This window comes from Phalacrocorax carbo, chromosome 11 (assembly GCF_963921805.1).
Source record: "Phalacrocorax carbo chromosome 11, bPhaCar2.1, whole genome shotgun sequence".
Taxonomy (NCBI): domain Eukaryota; kingdom Metazoa; phylum Chordata; class Aves; order Suliformes; family Phalacrocoracidae; genus Phalacrocorax; species Phalacrocorax carbo.
The window spans coordinates 17,905,272-17,933,112 of record NC_087523.1 but is presented as its reverse complement, the minus strand read 5'-3'; the positions used below and the strand labels follow the sequence as shown (position 1 = coordinate 17,933,112).

The 27,841-nt window shown below is 39.4% G+C and overlaps 1 protein-coding gene across 8 annotated transcripts in view; it reads right to left on the bottom strand.

Moving 5' to 3' along the window:
* GRIA3 (glutamate ionotropic receptor AMPA type subunit 3) overlaps nucleotides 1–27,841 on the bottom strand; it is a 153,990-nt gene that overhangs the window by 86,077 nt on the left and 40,072 nt on the right. For all 8 annotated transcript variants that reach the window (XR_010374833.1, XM_064463290.1, XM_064463289.1 and 5 more), the window contains one exon: nucleotides 2,081–2,268. Coding sequence is in view for 7 of the 8 variants with exons in the window: in XM_064463290.1 (XP_064319360.1) it covers nucleotides 2,081–2,268 (188 nt within the window). In the remaining variant the exon portion in view is untranslated. The remainder of the gene's footprint in view (nucleotides 1–2,080; nucleotides 2,269–27,841) is intronic.

Sequence of the window (27,841 nt, the reverse complement as noted above, 5' to 3'; positions counted from 1 at the left end):
AATATTTATGTGTGATAATGTCTGCAGGATTTGGTTGCAAAACAATGGACTTACAGTGTTCAACTAATCGGCTAAAATAGGTTGATACAGTCCTAAAATCCAACTGCAAGAAAATTTTAACATCTTTTAGAAATATTTGAGATAATTTAGGGTAAAGATTTTATGGAAACATCACAATTTTGCCTAAATAAAGTTCAAAAGATGGACAGTGGGCATAATACAGAAGAGGAGTCACTTAACAGTACAAAGATGGGCTATATACAATAATGACAACAGAAAGGCTCTAATTATGCAAAAGTGTGAGTACTGTACAGTGTGCTGTAGAGTTTGGGGAAACCTGGAGGCCCCAATAGCAAATCTTTAGTTACACAGGTGCTAATCAGATTGATAGAAAGCTGCATCAAACATTTAATAAAATTACAACTTTACTACGTTTGAATTTAGAATGCTTGCAGAAGAATACAGTTTGCCAGTTTTTTTGCTATATGGTTTGCTTGGTATAGAGTTTTCATTTAAGGCACTGGAATGGTTTGATTATTTTTTTTCTCTCACTTGCACAACATAAGAAAAAAGAGAGAACTAAATATAAATAGAGTTAGAAAAATCAAACAAAGGCCTAGTCCCCAGCTGAGACTGGGCCCAAAGAGCTATTTAAGTTGGCTCCGGAGTGCTCCCCTGCATCGTTTTCAGAGGACTGGGCTGTGGGTATGGTGTTTTGCATCTTTTGCAAGAACATGAGAAAATGAAAAATTTTAAAAAAAGTTTCTTACACTTTGCTGTATGAATTTACCTCAGGAGAGTGCTCACCATATTGCCTAAAAATACAGTGTATTTCACAATATGTAAAGGCAATGCTACGTATTAGTATCACAACCACACCGGCTGCCAGAGTTACGGCTCAGCATCGGCTTGTGCTATATTCTCTTGAGCACCTCTTTCCTTCCTGTTGCCCTCTGTATCCAGCAGCTATGGGACCTGGCCTTGGCTACAGCAACTCAGTCCCTGCAGACTGGCCCTCAGGTATACACCCCACGGCTTGACACAAAATGAATATTCTGAGAAGGAACTCAGTGAATATAGCTTTTGCATTTTCCAGGGTTTATGGCAGTGAGGTCAGTTTGCTAATAGGTTACAAGACAACATTTCTAAGAGAACATGCTAATGCTTTGTGAAATTTAAAGGTTACTTTTGATCTATTCCATACTATAAACCCAGATAAATTTATGAAGTGGCAATAATCAGAGGGTTTTCCAGCCTTAATGTAAGTGAATTCCCTCATGCCTGTGAACAAGTTTTCAGCATGAATTTGGTTCCATACCAACACCAGCTTTGGTGTGAGCCCGGGCAGCAGGGAACTGTCCTGATTCTGCTCCCTGCGACGTGTATCTGTTACTACACCTCTTCAAGCACGCTGCACAGCACAGCCAGTGGCACAGGCATTCTGGGTAGCACCCTGGGATGGCCAGAGGGTATGGCCATTCCTCTGGGGCAAAGGAAGCACTGGGAAGGCCACGCAACAGCAAAAGTCACCCAAAAGTACATCTTCCCCCAAAAAAGGTGTTTGAACTATCACCCACAATTTAAGCCTGTCAGCTGCACCAGCTGTGCAGAGGGAAGGGCTTTATGCACCAAAAAGTACTAATGAGACGTTTGTACTACCAGCTGAATTTTTCATTAGCAATATTTCCATTTGGGAATTCTTTAAGATGATTCAAAACTACTCCACTGGCTTTCTATTTCTTGTTTCATGTTCCACTTAACAAACCGCACCTGTCTTGCATCCCTACAAGTAGCCCTGATGCTAGTAATGTTACTCTGGCAGCTGAGGTTTTAGGTTCTTAACCTATTTAATATAGTTCATCGTAACATTTTGGAAAAAAATACCAGAGAGACATTTCCCAGTAGGGTACATGTAACTGCTGCCACCAACTATGGGCATCACTGAGGCATTTTAATCTTCCTAGGTAGCCAGCCAGTTGTTGGGACTCACATCTCAATGGGTATTTAATTTCTAGAAATAGTTCTGGAAACATTAATGATGTCTGTCACAGAGATATCACAATTTCTGTAAAGCATATACCTGTTCCAAAATGGTGTTGATTCTGTCTACTTCACAGTCAATTAAGTATCTTTTTTCTTGCCGCCTGTCCATCTCTTCTATAATTCTTCTGAACTCTTGAACATCCTTTATGCTTCCTACAGATCTGGCTGTCACTTGCCAGTTGTTCTGTACTGCTGCTTCCATAATCGCCTGAAGAATGGAAAATCCTGTAGGGGGAAGAGACAACACAACCATTTAAAACAGAACGAAAATAAAATCTATTTTGAATGTTTGACAAAGGGTTCACAAAAACGTGCATCGCCTAAAGGGACATGGACTAGCTAATAGCCTGCAAGTGCTTCATTACTTGAGAAAGCAACAGTGTAAGGACCGGCTTCTTCTTTCAGCTACGCCACTGCCAAAGTCACTGACTTCAGCAGAATTGCTTGGCGGTATATTACTGTGAGGCGTATCAGAATCCATTACTGTGAGGCATATCAGAATCTGTCCAATATATCATATTATGATCCTCTCAGGAATGCTTATGGTCGTGCTGGGGTCCGTGCCAGCTGAGAATAGGAGCCTGCAGCCATTACTTGGGCAAAAGTCCATCAGCTTGAAGAGCCGGACAGAAGGGGTAATTTGCCTGTGCAGACTGCAGCAATGGGTCATTAACTGGCAAAGATCCAAGCACTGCACAGGAATGCCAATTAAGTCATTGTACTGGTTATTGCAGCCACAAACCACAGGAGAGTATTTTACTGATACTCACTTTGATTTCAAAAAATGTTTTTAAATATGGAGTCTAGCAGCATTAACCACACTTTCAATGCTTTCATTAAGGTAATACCAACTCATTTAGCAGCCTCAACAGAGGAGAGGAGCAGCACAGAATGACCAAAGACTGCACAGCAGGAAATTATACAAGCAAACAGCATTTCATTTCTTGTGAACAGCCGTGCCTTGGCAGCAGATGGAACTTAAGTCCCTAAGTGAAAGGTGGTGGAACTGGGAACGGTGATCTCCTTCAAGTCACGCTATGTCAGAATCATCGGACATTGATCTGCATCCCTTTATCATAGTGTGTAGCTGGGAATTTGGTGAATTTCCTGTTTTGATTCAGGAAATTAAAATTTTTGTACAGTTCTAATTGTTTCAAATCTGGGCAGATGCCAATCAAAGAGGTCATCTGCTTCAAGCACACACAGTGGTTTCCAGTGGGGTTTCTTTGTATAGAAGCATCCATGTGATCTGTGTTTTTGTCCAGATAATTTATTTGCAAAACTTTCAGTCCAATCATTTAGTCATACTGTGGATTTCTTATCCACAGCCAGATTCGAGAAGCTCAGAATATCTTCACACACACAAACACATAAACATACAGGATCAACAATCAATTAATTGTGCTCTGTGATAACCAGTCCCCTACGCTTCTAAAACTGAAAGGAGTTTGAGCTACAGAGGACCAACATGTTCACTGCTTCGATTTATACCAATAGCTATTCTGAACTCAGGTATCATTGTATGGGTACACCGATAACAAAGAACTTGTGCCGCAGTCTGATCTGCTGTAAATCTGTAGTGGCTGACTGAAGCCATAGGAGCTGCATCATTATCTCATTACAGACACAAACAAGGAAAAGCATGATTTTCTAGATCACAGTTAGATTATTATAATTTATCATGTGACTTCCTTAAGCCTCACTCAAGTGCCCTCATTTTCCCTGTGCAGCCTCCTTGATTCTTAATGCTTTTCTTTGTATGAATGCACTTCACTATCCCATGAAAGGTGGTGACAATTAATATGTACACTGGTTGGGAATTCTTTCTGGCATCTTTTTTCCCCTGAGACTACTGAAAGGGAGGCATTTACATACGTATAGTACAATGAACTCAGTCTTCCTTAACATCATATTTTACAAAAACGGCTGTGATGTCTGTGACAGCATTTGATTCCATTACATGTAGGAGAAAGAGCTAAGCCTAAGATATTTGTTGGCTGTAAGCAAGGAATTTTGATGTGGGAACATAAATACACTAATGGGGATTTACAAATCGTTTTTGTACAAAGATGTGCTTTTAAAAAAATATGATTCCACGAAGTAATGAATATTTATAACTTTGTTTCATCATTCATATAATGTCTAAGTATGAACCTTGAGCTTGCTGTAAACAACAGAAAACAGTCCTTAAGTCTATTTTTTTCACTCAAAATTGAACAAAATTGTTCAACATATAGAAAAGTGACACTCTATAAAAATCTGTAGCTCTATTTTTTGCTAATAACTCAGAAAACTTACAAATTGTCTCAAGGAAAGAGGTGTAAATGAAGCTGATGGAGAGCAGGTGCCATTGCTTGACTGCCGTGCACCCAGTTTCATTAAATATTGTTTGAGTCAGAGCGCGCTTTGTCAAACCTCGAATATCTCAGAACAAAGCTGGGCAATTTTCCTAATTTTGTGCAATTGCATGTTTGTGTGGGTGTGAGTGTGTGTGTTTTTGCACGCGAGTGTATTAGTCAGTGGTTTCAGTTCCAAGAAAGAGAAGAGCAGCAGCCTCTCTCCTATGCATGAAAATACAATTACAGTAATTGTAGTGTGAAAAAGTTCCAGAGCTTTATCATTTCTGTCTTCTCTACTTCCTGTCTCTCCTTGTCACACCAAGTCTTTGCAGTCACAGTCCCCTCCACCCTTGCCAGTTCTTGAAATCTTCCCTGTGGTCACCATCCGTGCTGTGCCAGCTCACTTCTGCCGTTCCTGCGATGGCTCATTAGGCCGGCCCTCTGACGACCTTTACAAAGCCCATTCCCCTTGCTTTACAAAACCATGGTTCAAACCTCCTGCTTTCAGGAAGGCAGCACACTTGCATCTTCACAACCACACGCTCACTGCTCCCAACCTCCGATCTCGCTCCATGCCTATTGCCTTCAGCGCCATTTACTATATTTTACACTGTTACCGATTATGCGATATTTCTGTAACCAACATGTTCCAGGCTCCAGCTGTACTTTACCATTACGAAAGCTGTTAGGTGTGATTGTCTAAATAAAAGGACCATTTTATCTTCAAATGTGAACTTTTCTTTCTCCTTAGCATAACAGTGCAAGCTGTGACATTTTGGGGGTACTGCCTGGATAATCAATGGGGAAATTATTTTCCCTGCTCTGTGCATGTCACTGACCACACCTGTACACCGAGCTTTTCCAGTCCCTACCTGCCCTCCAGTAAACATGCCATGTGAATCCTTCACAAGAGGTGCTTGTCCCTGAGTGCCCTGGAGGTGCTGAACTCTCATGGGTGCCTCTCATCTCACTCGCCCTAAAGGGAACCAGGCAACCTCGGCAGCTATCTCTATTTTGTAGTTTTCCTATGGTCTGCATCAGATCTGTCCCAAAAGACTAAAGGACTGATGATTCACCACAGGTCTATGAAGAAGCCATGCAGGAAATGCTTTTGTTAATACTGTTGCCCATTTCTACTATTTCAATTGATAAAGACAAAAAATATTGTATTAGACAAGAAAAACTGACGCCCTCTTAGGACAGCAATTAGATAATCTCAAAAGAGTTTCATAATACCATTGCTAAAGTTCAGAGGTTGTTCACTCTATAGTCATTAACACAAATATAGACAACAGGAAAAATTCAGTCAGACCCCAGTCTGATCTTTCAACTTCTTTTTTCTTCATCATACCTTGCATGTGAAAAAGCAGCAGGATGGGAGGCATGCATTCTTCTGCAAGCACTATTTCTGAGGCCAGCTCGCCTGGTGGCACCACATCCCTTCACTGCACTATGTTATGGACATGTTGCTGTTACTGATTTACAAATATGTCTGGTCACACAATGGTGATGTCCACACTTGCCAGATCATGTAACAGACCCATAGTATGGTTTGGTCCCTTTTAGCCTGGTACTGGGAAGGCGTTGCTCCTGTCATCGTTGAATGCAATCTCACAAGTCAATCTGATCTGCACCTACTAAAATCTTAAGACAATCCTGGCCTTAATATTCAAATGTGTCATTGTCTGGCTTATTCTTAAAATATTGATGATTTAGAAGAGCTAAGCCTCATCTAAACAGTCTGCAAAATGATTGGGCTGGAGGTAGACATAGTAATAAATCTAGAACAAAACAAGTGCCCAGCTTACCCCTCAGTGAGCTGAAGTAAGTATTTTGAGTTTTGCTGACTGAAGCTTGCAAAGAGGGAAAATATTCAATATAAATTTCCCTCAAAGCAGGGAAGGTATTATTTGTTGCAATGCTCTCCCTGTACTTTAAACAATCCAGACAGAATTACATTCTAGGCAGTCCTGCCTGCAGCTGGACTAAGACACAAATTCACTCAGCATCTTCATACTTCTGCCAGGGAAGCAAAGCCTGTACCTCAGTGTCTCAGATGATACAATCATCTCTCAACGATGCTACTAACACAGGTGAAGAGGACATTTACTCTTTTGCATCTATGGAAGCTCATGAAACTTTTCCCACACCCACATAAGTAAAATTCATCTGAGCGGTTTGTTCAGCCATGTGAAATTCTACGTACCACATCATTGAAATACTCTTGTTTAAATAACAGCAATCATTAATGTGTCATGAGTAAACGACCACACTAGAACATCTGTAGCATCACGTGAGCCCTCACAGTTGGCACCTAAGTACTTACTGAGAAAAAATTACCACTTATGTAAATCACTCTGTTTCTGAATGTTCCTGGTAAGATCTCAGACCTTAGCCTCCTACTAGAAATGAAAGGGCGTGTGCTTGCAGTCCGCCTTTCTTTTGCCTTGCTGAATACCAAAGATCTTTGAGGGGTATATTTTCCTGGCATGCAACATGCTTGTCCCAGCTGAATGAACATCGGCTCTGATCTGAATACTTGTGTTTTGAACCACGTATCCGGGACATGATATGAAGAACTAAGCTTCTGGCCTGTGAGTGAGCTCCAGGGATTTAAGCGTGGAGCTGTGTTTGACAAGGGCACAATGAACTCACCAAAAAGGAGGCCATCAAGGCAAGTACTTCCCCAAGACAAACAGAAAGTCTATGACGCCAGCTTACATTTCAAGCATACCAGAGGTATGATATACCATATTTCAAGCATACCAGAGGTTGAGATATACTTGGATATTCTGTGTGTTTGGCACTGAGCCTAGAACTAATTTAAAAGCAAACAGATCAACATGTTAGGCGTGAGTGAAAACCAACTAGCCAACCCAAAACACTCCCCATCATTCAAAATCCAAACACATCAGTTAGACAAATATGCTCTGCATAACCTATGTTTACTTCATAATTTTATAGTTGGGGAAGAAGCAAGGAACAAGCTACTAAATTAGTCACCAGTAAGAGATGCAGCAAATGACTATCACACTGGAGCACTCTTTCAGTCTAACACATGGACATTCAAATTATTAAATAAAAGTAGAATAACTGCATTCCATCTGTTTTTGATCCAGTCACTTCTGACTGGTAACCAGCACGTAAAGTGTTACGCTCTGCTATTCTCGTAGCAGACAACCTTCGAGACCAAGTAGCAAGCACGCTCTAGCATTATTGTTTTCTTCTGCTTTTTCTATTCAGTAAACCTCTGGTTTCCCCTGTACATATATTACATTATTGCAACCTGTCATCAATAAACAGACAAATCTACACAAATAGATATGTCACCTTGGTTGAGTGAACGTGAACTTGCCTGGCTCTAAATGAGAATTTACAAGAACCATCTGGTCCACATTTGCTCAGGACAGGATACAGCTAAACATGTAGGAATTTGGATCTCTTGAATGCAAGTGAGAGGCTTTTTGTTTTGTTTTGGTATTCTTTTAAAACGGCTTTTCCTGAATGCATTTCACCTTGATCTGTTCTTTCATAACAACTTTGCATCTACCTCACCCCTCACTTTATTCAAGTTTTAGGTCAGTGCAACTTCAGTGTTTTTGAATGAAGCTGTGCCAGTGTAAAATGAGAATAATGTAGAAAGGGATCAAAGAGTACAACAACCAAGGGCAGACATAAAGATGCTGTAAACAATGCTGTCACTTCCGTACGGGGCTTATTCATATGACTTTCACAATGCTGTGGGCAAGCCTCCTGGTGTAGGACAGATAGGTACACCTCAATAAAGCAATATGATCCAAAGTTTATTGAACGAGCTCTGTTCTAGTTTTAGCTTTTCTTGCAAATATTTTTTAAATATTTCCAGGGGAATAATAATTGAGCAGTTGTAGTTTCTGGATGCAGAGGAGTAACAAAACAGATGAGATGGGAACACTTTAAAACCAGGGCATGTTCTGCTTGAGGAAGATACAACAGGTAAACAATTGTGCAGAGAAGGCAGAAGAATTAGTACAGAAAATCAGAGAAAGGCATCCTGTATTCTGAGGAGTGACAGAAGGTGAAGAGCATTGTGTCGTCCAGTGGGCATGGGCTGTAGGGTATCCTCTGTGTACTTATTACTAAGAACTTTTGCTACTGATGCTATCAGAAAGCTGACAGAGGCAGCTGTGAGGGCATTCTGTCACCAGAGGATTCTGAGATATGGGAGACATGGGTCTGGGGGTAGTGGAGAGCCCTCAAAAAAGGAAAATGTTTTTTTTACATGCAAGTGGAAAAATGGTAAAACTACATTATAATTAGAAATAATTAATTTCCAAGCTTTAGGACACCTGAATAAAAAAGTAATTAAACTGCTTTAGGACAGAGAGATTTCATTTCTCAAGCTCTACACCGAGTCCAAGGCTTTGTCTCTGTCCAGCAGAGCCAAAAACCTAAAACTATGCAGTAAGCACGGTACTGTCATGCATCCAGTGCGATGCAAATCTAGGGAGTTCAATTCCAATGATATTCCTGCCCAACACCAATTTTCCTGAGTGCCCTGAATTCTCTAGCCAGGACACGCTCCAAGTGACATTAGCAAATCCAAAATAAACGATTTGCTGAGTACAGTCCTGCACCCTACTGGTATCGGGAAGCTAACACCATAAACTTAATAAAATATCAAGGCTGTGCCTAGATGCAGCCTTCTGTAGCGGCTTCTTTCCCTTCTATTCACCTTTGAGCACTTCCATCCCACAACCACACAGTTTTGCAGCCTCACTTACTGCCTCTTGTATGGAGCAAGCTAGAATGAATCCACCCCAAGCCCTGCTGCTTGCAACAGCTGAAAAGCCTTTGAATGATATAATCAGAATAGAAGTTTCTTGGACTAAAAAAGAAGAAACCAAGATACACAGATATTACCAACCACTTCTTTCAGAATATCAAGGCTGGGTTTTTCCATTACTCCTGTCCACTGGTTACTGAAGAAACCAGATCTAGCCACCATGGATAGAAAATATCTCAGCCATAATCCCCTTGATGTCAGATGCCATAAAGTTGACCATAGCGAGGCCTAAGTGAGATGCTTTGGCCTTAGTCTGTCCTTAAATTCAGGCACTTTTGGATGACAGTCTCTTAAGTTCTCTTTCTAGTCGAGAGAGAGAGATGCTGTCTAATTTTTCTGTATTTGCAACATGCATGGAAATCAATGGAAGAAAATACATTAAAAATTGAAGCTATGTAAGGCATCACCATGTAGGTATCACTCACAACCTTTACCTACAATTGAAAAGCTAAAAGAGAACAAAAACCCCAATGTGTTGACTAGCACTCAGCTGATGGGGCTAATTACTGCACATTAAAAATACATATCTAATTGTGTTTACATATTTATCTCAGCAAAAAGATTCTAATTAGGAATCAGAGCGTTAGCAATTATCTGGCTGGAAAAGAAAACCTAACTTGTCTGCAAAACAACTGTAGCACATTCCATGTGAAGCCGGTTCTCAAAGGTAAAGCTTAAAAAAACCAAAATCGGAGCATGCGCAGATGTTGCAAGATGTGGAGAATTTAACTAATCTTTTGGTGACAATACTGACTTTAAGGAGATATATTTCTTATATCGTATGACTTGGAGAAAACCAGAAAATGAAAAGCCACCTGACAATGCGACAGTGTGCTGCTTCTCAGTGACCAGCCACGCTGTTGAACTACCTTTCTCATGGTTTGACTGTGGCTGATCTGAGCGAGGTGGTGCAATGAACACTGTCTTTATCTCAGAAACAAAAGATCTGCTCCTGTATATAATGCTAGTGCTGGCCTTCCCACTGGCATTGATACAGCTATATGGATTTCCTTCCTCTCTTCAATGAGGCTGCAAAACTCCTGATGTACCTCTGCCTTCATGACACATTTTAGCCCAGCTTCATTGCTTCAGAAGTACGTAACACGCGGGCCTGCAGCTCCCACGGACTGATCTACACTTAACCCAAAGCAGTGCACTTCACATAACACGTTTTTGCATCATTCAGCTTTCACAAATTTCTTACAAAAACAGTAATAACATTAACAACAATGCTATACAACACTGAAAGCACTACAAATTAACAGATTTATTGTTAACATTCCCATATGAAATAGGGAAACAATAAATTTGAGGTAGAATAAAAAAAAGATTCGGCCTATCCCATACAGAAAATTAGTAATAGAGCCCATTTTCAAATTCAGGTTCTCCTGATTCATACCTAGATTTAGTTTTATTTGAAGCTGTAATATAGTTGAACATATACTTTTAAAGATTCCTGTACTGCCTACAAACATGCTAGCCACCAAAATTATACGGTAGACACATCAGTACGGTATCTCAGAATACATTTTCCTCATATCTTATCTTCTAGACTAAACTGAATAGCTACCCAACCTTCTGTGAACTGGGTTACTGACAGAAAGCATTTTTTGTTATTACAGGTGTAGTTACATGATTGTAATGCAATTACAAATAGAGTTAGAAAGGAAGGTTTTGTGTGGAATTATCATCTGGGAAAAGAAATAAAAATGAATTTTTTTCCTAGGCTTAAATAACTTTTTTAGCCAAAAGACAACACTAGTGCATTTACGCTGCTGTAGGCACTAAGTGTTCTGGAGAAAGGAAACATATCCACTTATCAACAGCAGAGGATTTGGAAAATAGATAAAACTTGGCCTCACATATCACTGCATTCATCTAAAGAGCTAAAAATGTAATTTCAATGTATGCACCAAACTTAAAATTATTGATAACAAAATTAATTCCTTGCCATGATACGTATAGGGGTTTTAGCACGAGCATGCAGGAGTATTGCTGACTGCCTTCTCTCACAAACACGTCTGGAACTGCTGAGTCTAAAAAAATGATAAATATTATTCCTTTGAAGAAACAATCACAGGAGATTATGGTAATCAGGCTATGAATTGAAATACATATTCATCATGAAAAAAAAACCCAACTGGATTCACCTCAGATAAATGTCTTGGAAAAAAATTATGCTAGTTGAATTGTCCTCAAACATAGTAAAATTATTCTTTCTATCTGACCTTCAGTCAATCATGTTAGAAAAATATTTATTTCTCTCCCTAACCTTTATCTACATTTTCTGTTTCTCAAACTACCTGAGCAAACAAATCTTTTGCCTCTGAGAATTTTCATTAACAGATGCTATCAGCCTTTCAAAGTCTCTCTTCATCAACATCTCACCCTTTGGTCTCCAGCATTTTAATTGCCCTTGCAGCTGGAATGTGTCTCATGTCTCAACCTGTAAGTTAATTTCCTTTTATTTATTCTGAACATTGAAAAAAATGTAGCAATCAAAGGGTGAGTACAGATCTTAAAAATATTCTGAAATTTAAATGAGTTTTTATGATAATATAAATGATAATTTATGGATCCACACTCACAGTCTGCATGTGTCTTTCTTTTTAGTCACTCAGTTGACTACCTTTGCCTTTTTTTTGCCAATGGCTATTAACAAGGAGCTTTTAAATAGCACTATTACCTATATTTTTTCAGTATGAGCATTTCTCTTTGTAACAATGATGCATTCATTAATTACAAGGCCTCATATTAATTTGAAACAGGTCTGTACACCTCCTAGGCCACCTGGCAATACAGATTTGGTCTGAATTGGGCTTGAACATACAAGTGTAGTTGTATGGCATTGACCAGAGCACAGAATATATAATTCAACCTGCTTTATACTGACTTCCTGTGGCGAGGCCACAGGACGACAACGTACAAAGTTAGCAGGGAGTAAGCATGGCATCAGTAGACACCACCTCACTCAGCATAAAGCTTGGGGGTAACAAGTTACCTTTCCAAACATTTCATGCAGATGAGGTGGCACAATGAGGATGTACTGGTTCAGTGCTCTGTATCAGTGACCTAACATCATTACTTCTTGCAGCATCATGTTCTGGGTATCAAAAAGACCTGGTTTATCCTGCAGGGTGGTGACACACAACAGACTTGTCTAACCTACAGAGCAGAGACTACCCATTGCCAGTCAGGACATTCCTAGGTCTTTACCTGCTACTGAAGAAAGAAACTGAAGGGAAAACAATGACTTGCTTTTATTATTCAACTTTATAATCCTGTTTGAATACCAGAGGTCTCTTCCTTGTATGTTCAAAATCATCAAGAATTTTCGCATTAGCTATCCCTTCTCTGCTAACACACGGAATATTTTTTGGCTGCTGCTTTGTATTTTGCAACTTCTAAATACAGGCGTTGGAGCCAGTAACCTTAGGTGGGCAAAAACCCCCAGATTTAAGCATCTGTGGTCAGTTACTGAATACACTATTCCTGGTTTAGCTCAGGAAGGCAGCTCAGGTGAAATATTAGGCTGGATTATATAGAATTGTGCAAACGTTTCAGCATAAATATTCGCTAAGTAGAGACAGGAATGTGATTTGAGAGTTCAGATGTGGCTTCATCTCTCCAAGTTTTGATGCGCTCAGCTGGGAAAGGAAGGAGAGAGAGAGCACTCCTGGAGTTGGCTCCACACATCAGCAAGGGTTGGGCTTCGGATCCAGACCTCCCTACAACATCCAAGATAGCTTGTGACTAAAGCACTCTCCCTTCCAGGACTTTTTCCCATGGATTGGATTCCCCCTACCCCCCTTTTTTTCCCATCCCATTCGTTTTTATGCTCCACAAATGGAATTTGCACAAGAAGGCATAATAGAATTTTGATCTATCCAGAAAAGAAAAAAAAAAAAAAAGGTCACAGGATTTGTCTAATTTATTGCTCTGATAATTGATGGTTTAGAAATACCAGTATGATGGGCTTCACAGAGAAACTAGACTCCGGGAATAACCTATATGACTTCAAAGGCAATTTCAGCAGAGGCTCAGCTTTACCATATTGACCACCTGGGGCAAAAACTGGTCCTGCATATAAAGGACCTGCTGATAGACAGGCATATACACCCAAAGTTTGTCCCAAAAACTAGCATAATAGAAGTGCACACTGCTGGATCACCATTAACATGGAATGGTATCAATAAAAGGTTACACATCCTTCAAGAACTAAAGGCCACTAGATCTTCATTAACTGCTGCTGGACCACACACCCATATATATCCGTGACTATACTGCAAAATCACTGAATACATAAAACAGTGTTTCTTAGTTTTATATTATCGATAAACATTAAAAAAACCCAACCAAACCTCTTGTTCATGCACATGGTAAATGGTAAAGATTCTGTTAAATGATCTAGAAATGGTAATAACCAGAGTATTTGAAACAGCTAATACTTTTGCCTACAACCCTCTCAGAAACAAGCTCACTTCACAGTGCAGGATACATAAAAATTTCACAGGTATCTGTCTTTCATTTTCAAGTGACTTGGGTAGGATGCCAGGAGTAGGTTTTCAGAGGCAATTAAGATGCAGATGCTGAAGAATCTCAGCGTGTGGGGTACCTGCACTCCACTAACTTAAAAGGCAGCCAAGCATAGATCGCATTGAGGTGCTTTTCACAATGTGACTATGTGTATGTTGAAACCCTAAATACCTCTGAAAGTCCTGTTCTGTGTGCCTTTGGAAATCACTTAAGAAAATAGGGTATGTGCTTCTCAGAGTATGTACTCTGCGGCCTGCTTAAAAAGTGGCACAGAATTCTCCACAGAATACGCTGTTAATTAGTTATTTCATTGCAACATGTTCAACAAGTGCACAGATAAGGACTGCCTGACTAAATGGGATGTACACATATCTGAGACAGACTATCAATTATTAGCTTGAAGAAGAAAAAGGAGATAGAAAATTCCCCGCCAAGGTTGCAGAGTGGCAGAGTATCTGTTATGAAAGGAAGGGGTTGCATGTGAACTGCAAACACCCTGTTTTCATAGTTTCAAATTAAATTGTTCTCAATGTTTTCTCAGAGTTGTTTTGTAAAATTAGGAAGCTGTAACAAACACATCCTTGGGACAAGTCAGCCTCAGTACTCCAATTATGTTGGGCTTTGCACCCAATTACACTGCCAAGTGTGTGCTATTATTTAAAATGTTTATATGCTATTTGAATATTCAATCCGATGTTCAGTGAAACAAAAGAACTCTTCTATTCCATTTGTTCTGATATTAAGCTGATGCATGACTACTCTTCTATGACTCCAAAGCCTCACAAATCTGATTGCATGGTTAGCAAACTACAATGATAAAATATGCAAAAAGTTTAGTATTATCTAATCTGAAGGAGAAAATATACCGTGAATCATACACACAGCTAGAAGCACAAGCACTGGTAGTTCTGATCACTCAGTCTACCATTACTGTAGTCATTCAGGCAGAGAAAGATTGCACAGAACAAGGGAGGTCCCTGGTATATAGGGTGGAAAGGTTGTAAGTGTTCTGTGCAAATCAGTACTTTAAAACAAAGGTTCTCATTCCACCACTGCCCTCCTTCAGTAGGGTGGTGCTTGTTGTTTAGCTTTATTTTTTACCCCCAAGTAAACTAAATAAGATTTCTTTATTTTAACACTTTTTGCCACTGTAATTATCTCTGTGCAGGTATGAAAAGCAAAGCAAAACCAGGTCGGTCATGCCTGTGAGCTACTGGAGTTGACTTCAATAAAAAATTTCCATCTAACCTTGCTAATTATTAATGTACAGATGTTCTAGGCTCAAAATATAATGCCTGTGCTTACTCAGGGTAGCTGGTCCCTTCTGATTGTACTCAACACTAACCCCTCCCCTGCAGTGAAATATCAAGCCAACACCTTTCTTTTTACAGTGAAAAGTTCTATTATTGCTGTTTCTGAAAAAAAGAAAACATTTAAAAAGCATTTTCTTTAAACACTGGATTATTATGACTGTGCTATATACCATAGCATATTAAGAGGTCAAGAATCACATTCTAACTGTACTGCTACAATTAGCATCTCTCACTGAGGTCTTTGCTCTCAATGCCAGATTTTCTTGCTCACCGGAGCATGTCCCATCACTTCACTGATTCTTTTTCTTTTTATTTTTTTTAATGCAGCAAAAATTTGTCCCTGTTTTAAAAGGTCAACACTGTGCACCTCTGTCCTCATTCTTTGGACAGCCTTTTGTCTCTGCCTGTAGTGAAAGTCCTGGCGTCTTAATCCCTGTCTTTCAGAAACAGCACTGTTGTCTCCCCCGCTACAATTCACCGCTTTTAGTTCCCCCATTGTGATTCACCTCTATCACTTTGGATGATGTGGAACTGAGGGAGGATTAAAAATAAAAGCATGCTGAAAGACACAGGGTTGAGACCATGGTCCTACTACCATGCACTTAAGCACGTCTCATCTATACCTCCATTGATTACACATTGCGCTAGTGGTTCAGGTACTCTAGGATAAACCACTTAGACCTGCAGCCCGACTTAAGCACACTCCCAAACATCCTCTGTACTCAGGACTCTGGAGAGGAGTGGATTTATTCCATTATCTATTCTGAACAGCAGAAGAGAAACAACTTGACTTTCCAGTTCCTCAGCCTTCCATGTTACACCACCACCTCATTTTCCACATACAGTAATATCTTATTCTCCCTCTTACATCCTGGAACTGTAACACCTTGGGAGTGAAGCAGGAACACAGCTAAATTAACTGTTTATGCTCTAGATCAGCTATTCTCCATTCCCTGCAAAGAGTTTTAAAATACTGGCAATCCACATTAGCCTAGATCTGCTTCAGCTAAAGCCATGTGGAATTTTTGTGGGAATTCAGAGATCACTTGCGACTACTTCCTCCATTTTCCCCAAGAGATTAGTATGTGTTATTCCTAAAAGAGTTCACAAAAAAGACTGAGTTTAGATCTAAGCATATAAACCTGAATGACAGGAAGGATCCCATGCCATTCAGAACTTGGCCACAGTGCCTGTTAACAGCTACAAGAAGTCTTATTTACAGTCTAGACCTGTACATACATCTTTTGAAGCGAAGTAATCAAAGTAATTTGCTTGAACTCAATCACTGAACGCTCCTCCAACACTGCTGCGTTCCAGGGAGTTTTGCCATTCACAGCATCACCAAGCTACATTCAAGCTACACCAAACTGCTTGCACAGTTAAACACACATCAGCAAGATGATTCTGTGGCTTTTGCACTGCACATGCCATAGTTTTTCCACTGTGCTGGTGGCTTATTATTTCTGGCTGAACACAATAATACGGCTCATCTCTTGAAGTTAAAAATTAACTTGTACTGGCTAACTTCAGTAAATTAATAAAGATACAGCAAAACAATATTTTATTTTGTTATACATAAAAAATTGGAAATCACGTCTCTTCAGCTCTATTTGTCAGCTTTACATACTCCAATTTGTCTTTCTCAGCTTCCTTCTGATGGATGTCTTTAACCACCAGAGCTCTAATTCTTACCAGTAGCACTTACCAAAGCGGAAACTCATGTCTGTTGACAAGAAATGAGTATGTAGCTCTCACATCATATCAGGAATAACTTAGATCTTTTTTTAAAAGTTGCTTTTATAATGTCCAAAGAAGAAAGAAAGGTTAAATTTGAATCCAAATTATAATCTCTTAGGAAGTCACAGAGACCAATTCATGGCCAAAAGACATCAGATTCAAGCAGTATGGAAAAGTCTAATACACTAGACATCTCCCATTGACTTCTCTAGGAATTTTGCACAGAGCTGAACATCTAGGGTGGCACAGGAAAGCTCTTCCTTGATATCAGACATTCGTATTTTCTTGCTTGATTTTCCTCTTAAATAAACATCCATTATTGACAACATGAGAAAGGTTTCACTCTCTACTGAAGCTTCAGTTCCTGTATCCCACACATCATTCCTCACAGCAGCAATATTGCGCATGATCTTCAAACACACACTGCGTTCACCTTTAACACTCCGGTGCCATGGGATTGCCTCACAGTACTCACTGAGCTTCTGCACCAGTAGTTGTCTTTCAAAGAGTGATTTAATTTTTTTTTCTTGGCATCCGAAGACCAAAATTGTGGCTTCTTTCCCAGGTCTTCCTGAGTACCGTTACTAGCACAAAGGAAGGTGAGAGACGAAGCCTCTGATGCGGCAGCTCTCAAACTGCGCTAAAGCAGTTGTTCCACACTCAGGTGGAATGTGGTGGAAGCCAGCTTTTCCTCACTTTGGTGGATATACAGACTGCATCCCTCTACACTGCATGGTAAATAAAACTGGAACACCTGTATCTGACACGTACATACTGACCTCAGTGATGTACTGCTACAAGGCTATTTCAAATATTCTTTCTCTCAAAAAGTCACATGGATAATACACTTTATTTCTTTGGAAAGAATCCCAAGGGAAAAAAGGGAGAGATCTTAGAAGACAAAATATCGCTATGGTGCCCTTACTCTTTCTTTTTTTTGGCCAGAAGCTGTGTAATTCTTTTCTGGCTGGCTTGTTCTGTCACAAAGAGAATGACCTTTATTGAATGGTCAGCAAATTTGGTTTTAACAGAGCTACTGTTGCAGTGGTACTGATGCATCATGATTGTACCCTTGCCCACAGAAGGTGGGTCCACTGGGTATTGTCAAAGCAACTCACAGTAGCTGAACGCAACAATCCAATTAGTGAAACAAGCACAGTTCATGCATAAAGTCACTCCCAGTCATCATTAGAAAACAAGACCTCAATGTATAAAGGCTTGCCTTTTAAACTACACATGGCTATTAACTGCAGGAGAAAAAAAGTTGGGATTACCTTGCAATTTGACTTAGTCTGAAAAGACCAGAGTTCTGGAAGGAGCCACTTCTTACAACACTGAGGCAGAGCTGGTTGCTAGAATACAATAGTATGCAGTGGTCCTTCATGTTCAGGGCCACAGATGATGGAAGAAACACCGACTTCTCCATCCTCCACAAGGAGCACAAAGAAAGCTTGCTTTCCTAGCAGGGTAATTTTTGTTATTTATTAGATTATGGAGCCTTTATTCTGTTGCTTAGGATTTTTGCTTTGAAAACTGACTAGGACAAAGGAAAAGCTCTCATCAGCTTTAATGGGATTTTTATCATGCTATTTGTAAGAACTAGTGTGAGAATGCGCCATTGGGGCTAAGAGATAAGACAGTCTCAGCATCAGATTTTGTCTAGGTTCATCTACAAAAATACTCTCACCACTAGAAGATGCCACTGTACCATGGCTCCACTTGGCTCCTGTGGTGCCACAGCACTATCCAGCTTCTGTATGAGAAGAGACAAAAATAACAGAGATTAGGCTGACTGTCTGGAAAGTACCTTGCAAGAAATACGACAGCAAGCAAACCTGGCTGCTTCTTGTCTGATGGTTCTTGCAGCTGGGTGGATCCTACTTTCAATAGCCTCAGCTCCTAAATAGCTCCCTACAATAGGCGTGGTTCGGACATCTGCTTCTGATAATCGTTCCTAATGTAAATACAAACTAACACCTGGGGCAAAGTGAAAGTGTCTCTCATTTACATCAATAAAATAACATGCTATTATTCACTTTGCTAACCTGCTGCCTAAGTGAATAATGTTTAAGAAGCCTACAAAGACAATGCATGATCAACGCTATACCGCAGTATGCAAAAGTCACCAGGACAAGGCTACACTGAGCAGAGAATAAAACAAACATGAAAAGGTTTGCTCTGCACCTGAACAATTTTAATCAAAATCTTTTATATTTGCCTTAGCAAAATGAATTAATGATAATTTAATGCTTTTTATTTATGATATATTTATAAATGTCTATAAATGATCAGTGAATGCCAAATAATTTTATATAATGCAGAAGGGCAATAATGCTGTATCTTAATGATTTAAGAACCATTGCTAAATATCCAGTTTGCTTTTGACCAAGTTTAGCACAAAAACATATTTATAATGTTTATAGCGTCTTGACTGTGCTTCATTATTTTTTAAATAGTTATTAATAAAATAAAATGAAGTGTGGATGATAACAGCTGAAGGCGGGTATGCAAATAATTCTAGTCTCACTAAAATGATATCCTTGTAGAGAATAATATGGTATAATATTTAACTGAGATGTGGAGATTGCAAAAATCATGTCCTGATATATTTCTTTCTGGCAAAAAGCAGTGTGTTTATTGCTGGCTGGTTTTCTTCTGTAAAGCGTGGCCATTGGCCACTCAGATAAATTTAAAATGTTCTTTGATGCCCTCCATGAGTCACACATGGGCATGTAACTTCACTTACTGTTTAGGGAAGTGTCCCGTTAGCAATTCCAGCTCCATTAATTCAGTAATAGAGCTGGTGAATGTTTTTCAATTAACATTACATTTACTGGAAGAATAAAGCTTTAGGAGGGGAGGAGACCACCGCTACAAGTTAATTTAGGCCAAACTGAATGTGTAACTCTGGCTGAAAAAAAAGAAGTAAAACATTTTTCAAAATGAAAGTTGATGATTTTTCCTTTCAAAATCTGAACAAAGATTAAACTAAAGGTAAGTCTTGAAATATCATAGACCAGATTTTTTTCAGATATACGAACATTTTTCAGCCTGGTCCAAAATGAATTTTGTAATTTCTGTTTCACTCAACATTTCCCACTCCTCCTCAGGTTCCACTTGACCTTAACTTGAACAAAATTTTCTTTCGAAGATTTAATCCTGTCAAGCAGGAGAGAAAATATACATTTGTTACTTATGTTGAAGAACCTGGTGCTATATTATCACAGAATAAAGTAGAAAGCCCTGGAAAGGACATGAAAAAATACTGTGAATAGTAACTTAAGAAGAAGGTACCGCACCAAGGCTGTAGAGGACAGTAATTAAAAAAAAGACTAAAACTAGGGAAATACAATGGCTTTCAGCTTTTCTTTAACAAATATGTCCCTAAAAATCCCTGAAGGATCACACAGAAATCATTAGAAAGTAATTATTATTAGTTTATGGTAAACTAGTTTCCCTTGTGACACTGCGTTTTCTGTTTTTATTGCTTCTAGACTCTGGTGCCTCTATGACAATTGGGGCTGCCATTCTTCATACTGTAATTTATATAAACATATCTCAAGTAATAAAACTGAAGCTAATTCTCAATTTTCTAGCAAAATGTCCACTGAAGCCTCTCCTCTTCCCTTCGTTCTAGTGCAATAATCAGCAATTATTTGTTTAAAGTAGTTCTCAAGAACCCTCGTTGTGGTAGATGCTGTAGAAACAGAAAGCAACCTGTATTCCCTCCCCACCATCCGTAATGGCTGCAGGTTAAATACAACAATTAAGTGGATTTCTACCATCTGACTTCAAGAGTTGTATAAAACATGACATTCAAAATATCACAAAGTGGCCCACAATAAAACTTCTCATTATTGATACAATGAACTCATTGTTCTTAAGTAAACATTTTAAATAGCATCCATTATTCATGTGAAGTCCTAAAAATTACCTGTCTGGGATTTGGAAAAAAGAACACATTTGAATATCAAAATATGGGAGAATTTTTCATCTCTTACAATCATGATTTTGCACAAGTTTTTATCTCTGTGTTACAATTTTGTTGTTTCATTTGAAACCTGTCGTTATTTTTAAATGCATGAGGTCAAATCTTCACCTGTGCAAATCCACCCGCATTGCCTCACTTCAAAGAAATGCAATGAATGGCTTTTGCCATGCTCTGAGGCATATTCTGATTTTTACACAACTGAACCGACTTGGTTACACTCAGTAGCAGTCTGAATTCCCTGCAGTAAAAGTTTTAATGTTAAAAACATTTTGACAAAATCCAGCTTTATAGTCACAGGGAGGTCACTAGAGTCACAAAAACACTATCTGCAGAAAAATGCAAATGAATATCCCATAAGGCAAGACCGTATCTATGCAAAATGAATAGCACTTAAAACTTAAGAACAAATAACATCATTGGTCCCATTATCTTCTTATCCGTAATTTTCATAGGAGACTCAATAAAGTGTTATGAGGATGCAGCTGGCATCTAAAATTCACTCTAAGACAGATGATGATGTGTTTATATTGCCTACTGTGGCCAGTTTTTGAAGAAGGTCAATCCAGAGATTACTTAAATTAAATTTAAATTGTAATGGCCTACAGCTGCTTGCACTTAATATGTTTGGCTTCATCGTATATTATTAATGAAAATTCAGTGTAATTCTATGCACTTCAAACTTTTGAAGCACTGTTCTTATTTATGCTTCCAGATGTGTAGTTTCACAACAATTGTTAAACTAATGGAAATTACTGCTATATAAATGGGAATTCATAATCAAACAGCCAAGCCTAATACTTCCTTGTAAGTAAACGGTGCTTTAATGCCTAACTATTATTATATGGTTCTTGTCAAAAGGGAGGCTTTGTTTGGTCTTATATGTTATGGATGCTGTGGGCAGCTAGACTTTTCTCTGATTTGTAGCATGAGGAAAACATGCAAACCAAAACGGTCATTATTCAAACATATGTAATTCATATCCCTTTTGTTGCTTTCTTTGAGAAGTGTAGCTAAATGGTTCCAGAGAGGACAGCTACAATAATAACTACACCAATACAATCTCCATGCATCATCTAAAACCACAATTTTCACTTTCATCAACATATCTAAAACCAGACAAATAAGCAAACAACCATCCTTCAGGGCACCCAAGTGCATGTTAAAATGTGGAAAATAACTGTCCTTTTCACATTAGAAGGTTTTTTCATACCGAAACAGGACAACTGCCACACTGTGATGAATGCGTTTCAAATGTTTGTGTTCAAACTCTCCGTGATGTGGAATATCTCTAAAACCAACACATGCACTACTGTAACAGAGGTAGTTACTTTGTAAGGCCTTTTTAAAATAGCATAGCATGAAACTCGAACTGTCAGTGCATAAATTACTGCTGCCTTGAGGCTGCAGTGACTTATGCATCCTTGTATTCACCCCTCATGTACCTCCCCTTTCAAAGTGAAGCTCAGATCTCCCCTCCCGCCCCCATCTCTCCACCTCTTTGTGGCAAATGTTACAATGTCATTAAAAATACAGAGGCTTGCCCCTTCCGTGTGTAGGTGAGGGAGGCAGAGAACTGCAAAACAAATGGCAGAAAAAACAAACAGGGGGGTTTGACTTTCAAGAAATCTCTGCAAAAACGTTACTGCAATAATTGTGTGGTTATATAACTCATTATTTGTCTACAGCCAGGCATAATTTGATTTTCTTTCTTTAATAAAAACTTGATCTAATTTGAGGTTATCATTGTCAGTTCATGGACAAAAACAACTGATCGATAACGCTAGTACTACTAAGCAATAGGCAATTCTATCTACAGAGCAATTGCTGACACCGGTGTAGTCAGCTGAAAGGTTTGATCTTGCCGAGCCAAACAATGTCAGAAGACTGGCTTCTTTATTTTTCATTTCCCTCTTTTTTGTCCTCTCTTTTTTTTCCCCTTAAAGAATAAAGCCTTATCTGGCTAATAAAAGTTGTACTAAACCACACAAACTGAAGACTAATATTTGCTTCTAAAATCATAATTTCCCCCTTTTTAAGCAGGGGGAAAAAAAGCCAGTAAGAAATACGATTGCAGCAAATAGCACTCTGATCTAGAAACGCATTTATAGTATCTTTGGTCTTAGGATCATGACACAATCCAGTCTGGACTACTATGGTGTTATGTGTACATAATGCTGGCAAAATAATTAAACTGGACTGAAAGGATTTTATACTGCAGTTCTGACAAACTCATCAAATTAAATTCTTCATGAATTAATGCACGTAGATTGAGGTCGATGCAGTATATGACTTTGACATTTCACAAAGATGAGTGACAATTATGTGTTCTTTCATATACTTTAGATGGCTCAGCAGGACATAATGGCAACTGAAAATTATGTCCAATAGAGGAAATATACTGTTTGCATCATAACTTTATCCAACATTTTAGTTTATTTGAGGCATTCACCCACTAGAACCACCCATACTTGGGTATTAACTACACCACTCATACTAACCGAAGGCAGCCAAGAGTTTTAATACTTGCTTTCCCATGTTAATTCTGAGACTACATCATTATTTTTATATCGCCAAGGGGATCACGGTGTAAATTTACAAGGCCATATATAGCCTTTGCTACAAAAATGACAGTATTATGACTGTACAGTGATCAGCATGAAGCACCTTGCTAAAAAAGACCCCTGAAATTGTCTGCATTTGCCATACTTAACTGATGGCTTCCAAGTGTTTAAGATATTCTGAAGTACCCTGAGAAAATATTTAATGACCACTGTCATGCATTTTCTTTCCTGGAGAAGTCTTCTTAACAATGACTTTGAGATCTAGACAGCTTAAAACAACTCAAGAGCCATTGCCTTTGAGACTGCTTTGTACACCATGCCGCAGGAGAACATGAGAGGGGCGAAAAGCTTTTCAGTGATCAGCAGCCATTTCATTAGGCTAAACTCAGATAGCCAGCTTTTACTTTACAAACGGGAAAGGAGCCTCGGTTAAATGCTCACAACACATAAGCGCTGATTAAAAAAACGTCACCACGGAACAAAGCAATTTGGATCTGTCTTTGGCCTTGGGTAGTATGGTTCAATGCAGTGCATAGAGTGGCTGCGCTCCTTTATAAACCCATTCTCAAGCACAGTTGGGCAGATTATCAAAATCTGAGTTATCAAAAATGAATTATTGCTCTCCTGAACATTAATAGAGGGTGCAGAAATAACTCATAACTTCATAAGCAGCAGAAGAAATGCTATGAAGATATTAGCACTTTATGCAAGTTAACAGTAGTCCTCCTGCATCTGGTAAATGCACAGCCCTGGCGATTCACTGCATATTATTATTATCAGCATTGACAAAAATATCCCCAAAGCGAGCAACACCTCAGGCGCTCCTAAGAAACCTTAACAACCACTGCTTAGTCTCTGTTCACCTTTCCAGACTGATGCTGTTTTATCATGTCAGCATGGAACTGCGGTGCTCATAGCTTACCAAGCACTCACAGCTCTAGCCCAGATCACTGCACTGGGCAGAGAACAGAACTGGAGTTGTGTTTCCAGAAGTCACAGTTTATGAAATTCTTCAGTTTCAGCTATGACGCATTAGCCCACACTGCTCACGAAGCTACTACTACCTTGGCAAAAGCACCTCACCTTACTCAGGCTCCATCCCATTCCCCTGGAGGGAGCACAGGAATACTTAACATGCAAATCCAGACTCTATGGCATACCCACTTCGCAGAGCGGTGCCTGAGGAATCTGGCCTTAAAAAATGAAGGAGAAACACTTCAGCAATAAAGGGGATACTTTGCTGTTGTAAGAGATGACAACTCTGCGCTTAATCACTTTAACTGAAGAGGCGCCCTGACTAAATGCTGCTATGCTGTGCAAATCACTGACCGGTGATTTGTTTCTTTGGGCTGCTGACAACCAAGGTAAGTCAGAAATACTTTTAAGTGCAAAGAAACCGGCTGGGAACACAACGAGCCCAGGGTCAGGAGGAACAAAACCTTAGGTCCCTTTCTCACCCGATGATTCTTTGCTTCATGAATCAAAGCAAAAGTGGTGGCCAGGAAAAGCTATGCATCTAGAGTTGAAGAAACGAATAATTGCTTGTTACTGAGTATAAAATTAATGTCAGGAAGTTTTCACTTTTTTCTTTAGAGATTAATACTTAATCACTTTATGGAGGTATTTTTCATTCCACTGTACTAGAGTAGTACAGTATATTATATACCTCCTGAAATACATGCTCACAGTGCTGTCCTACTGTGCATTGCAAGGAGACTTCAAAAAAAAAATACAAGTGATTTTAAACGTCTCATGAGAAACTGGAGAAAAATCTGTCTCCGTAACAGAAAAATCCTTTAAAAATTCCCTAACCCAAATACAATATGAGGTCATTTTACCTGCCAGCTGAGTGGGTTTGTCATAAATGCATTCACAGTTATTTTTCTTCTACAAAGCATTCGAGTCATCTTTATGCTTACTGAGACAGCTGATATTTTCAGGGAAGAAAAAGGCATGTGGTCAAACTACTTTGGTAAATTCTCTGAACCCTGAAAGAAGAAACTATTTCTAATAGAGCCAGTGCCATAGATGAAGGCAGGCATTGAAGTGGTAACCAATGGATTCCTCCATATAAACTCTATGGCAAACACCATTTAATTAACTACCTTAAATGCAAAGCTTCTTAGCAATCCATTATGAGTTTCTTCAAAGGCTCAAGTTTTTTTCTAGGTGAGAAGGAAAATTTATGGTAAAATTAAAGGAACTTCTTGTGTAGGAATATGAAAAACTGGTGTTCATTAGTAACCATGGCCACTGACTTCCAGTATGACATTCTGCACATCTCTGAAGTCAAAGCTCACTGTGCTTTCAAGGATACTTCCATATATGTAAGTAGAAGAAGTAGAAGATCAGCACATCAAATCTTCCATCTGAAAAACAGGCCTGAAAACCCTTGCATGCCCCACACAGATATTGTCGAACTTCATCCATTGTTGTTTGAGACCATCAAATGAAAATCACTTCAAAAGCACAAAGCTGTTAACAAAGCTAAATTCTTACACACCATTCACCCAGCATACTATATAGTTCTGTATTAAAAGAAATTCAAACTGCACATGAAGCCTCTCTTTCAGTAGTGAGAAAAGAACATGTCATCGCTTAGCTGAGAACCTGCTTTAGAGTATCTGAGGCCACTCTATGAAAGGGGAAGCTTTGATTTACTGACTTGTTGAAATACTCCATTTTACCTACATATTCCTCAAGCATGGGAGAAATCTCCTTTGTGTTTGGCGGGTTTTACCACTTGCAGCTATTACAGTCATTCCATTAAGCCACAACCGCCTGTGCTCCTTCCACAGAAGTTCTTCATTGTGTGAACAGTTCATTTGCCTGGGCTGAAGATCTTCTCACTATCGCATCATGCTCACAAAAGTGTGAGGTCTCCTGTAGAGTATGTAGGGAATCTGTTCCCTCAGTGTGAATAAGAAACAACCATTATTCCACAAAAAAACCATGGGCTACCAATAACAGCTGTCACTGAGGTTAAGAATGAACCATTTCTAGGTGAAGAAAGGTGCACAGGAAGAGTAAACACAAAGCCAAGATCCAGCGACGGGTGACAAAATTTGCAAGCGTCTTACTAAGATGCTAAATACTGCTACTGCAACTGCATTGAGGTATAGCATGTCAAAATGTTCTTCCTTTGGAAAACACGTGGTAACCAGGACATGCTACTCCACTGAAATCTGTAGTAAAATTCACATACTAATGCAATCTTACATATCTCCCTTTTTGGTACATACCTGAATATTGCTTCATCTTGATTCCATTACTAAACAGTGCTGCTTTCTTCAGTCCCACTCAAAGTACCAACCCCCTTACACAGACTTTAAGTCAGCAAGACAGTTCACTTTGATGAACAGAATCAGCACAACTCCCCCAGTGAAGCCAGCCTGCCTTGCTCTGAGCATCCGGATGCCAAAGACACCAAAGGCTTCCAGCCTTTAAAGCCATGCTGCATATACAGATGCAAAATAATAACCTCAAAGTAACTTTAAGTAAACTCCTAGATCTGTTGCATATGATGGGTTAAATAAATAGGTTTCATAAAAATTTACTTTCAGTCCTTTGCATATAGGTATTCTTTTCTACAGCCTTCCTTTCTAGTCTAAAAAGTCCCATCTCCTCTCCAAGATCAGCAAATTCCACCTCATCTCCTCTGGTTCCGAGCGAAGCCTGCCCATCACCTCTAAGGCTTGGCTTTGTGTCAAGTCCTTGCCCTTGTTGCGGAGCAAAAGGGCCAACAACCCCTCTCATGTATTTTTTCAGCCCTTCCCCCCTCCACCTGCACTTGGGAACTGTCTGAACTTTAGCTTTGTTTCAAGAAATCCAGAAATGTGAGATTCTGACCATTTAAGCCTTGCTGATACACACATGAAATCAACCAAGACCAAAAGCTTCTACCACTGAAATTACTTGCGCATACAATAAAAAGTTAAATGTTATCAACCAAAAGTTGATAAAACATGCATATTTATGAAAAGCTAAATATTTAAATGCATGCACTTACACAAGTCAGTTTATAAATGCAATCATTTGCAGACTTTCTCTGTAAGGCATGGGTGAGTGGCAATGCTGCTAGTTCTCCTCTCTACTACATACGATATTCAGGGCCTCAGCTCATGTTCCTGAGAGTTCCAGTTGCTTTCGTTAAGCCCACGAGGGTAGCACATGTCCTCCTTCAGGCTTCCACAAATTATTTATCCAGGGCTTTCCCATTCATACTCTGTACCCTGAATGTTCTGACTCAGTTTTACAAGCTGATTTCATGCAAACCGAGGTCAGATTCTCATGCTCCCTCAGCCACAATCAGATTCACACTCAGTGTGATGCTACTGTAATACCCTATCACAGCACCCTGGGTGTGGATGGAAGCATGGATGATATCGCACATCAACACCGCACGAGCAGTATCTGGGCTCTGTCATACAGGGGCTCTTGCTCTGGTGTTCCTGCTTTTCCTCATGAGTGGGCTGACACGCTTCCTTATTCTCAGG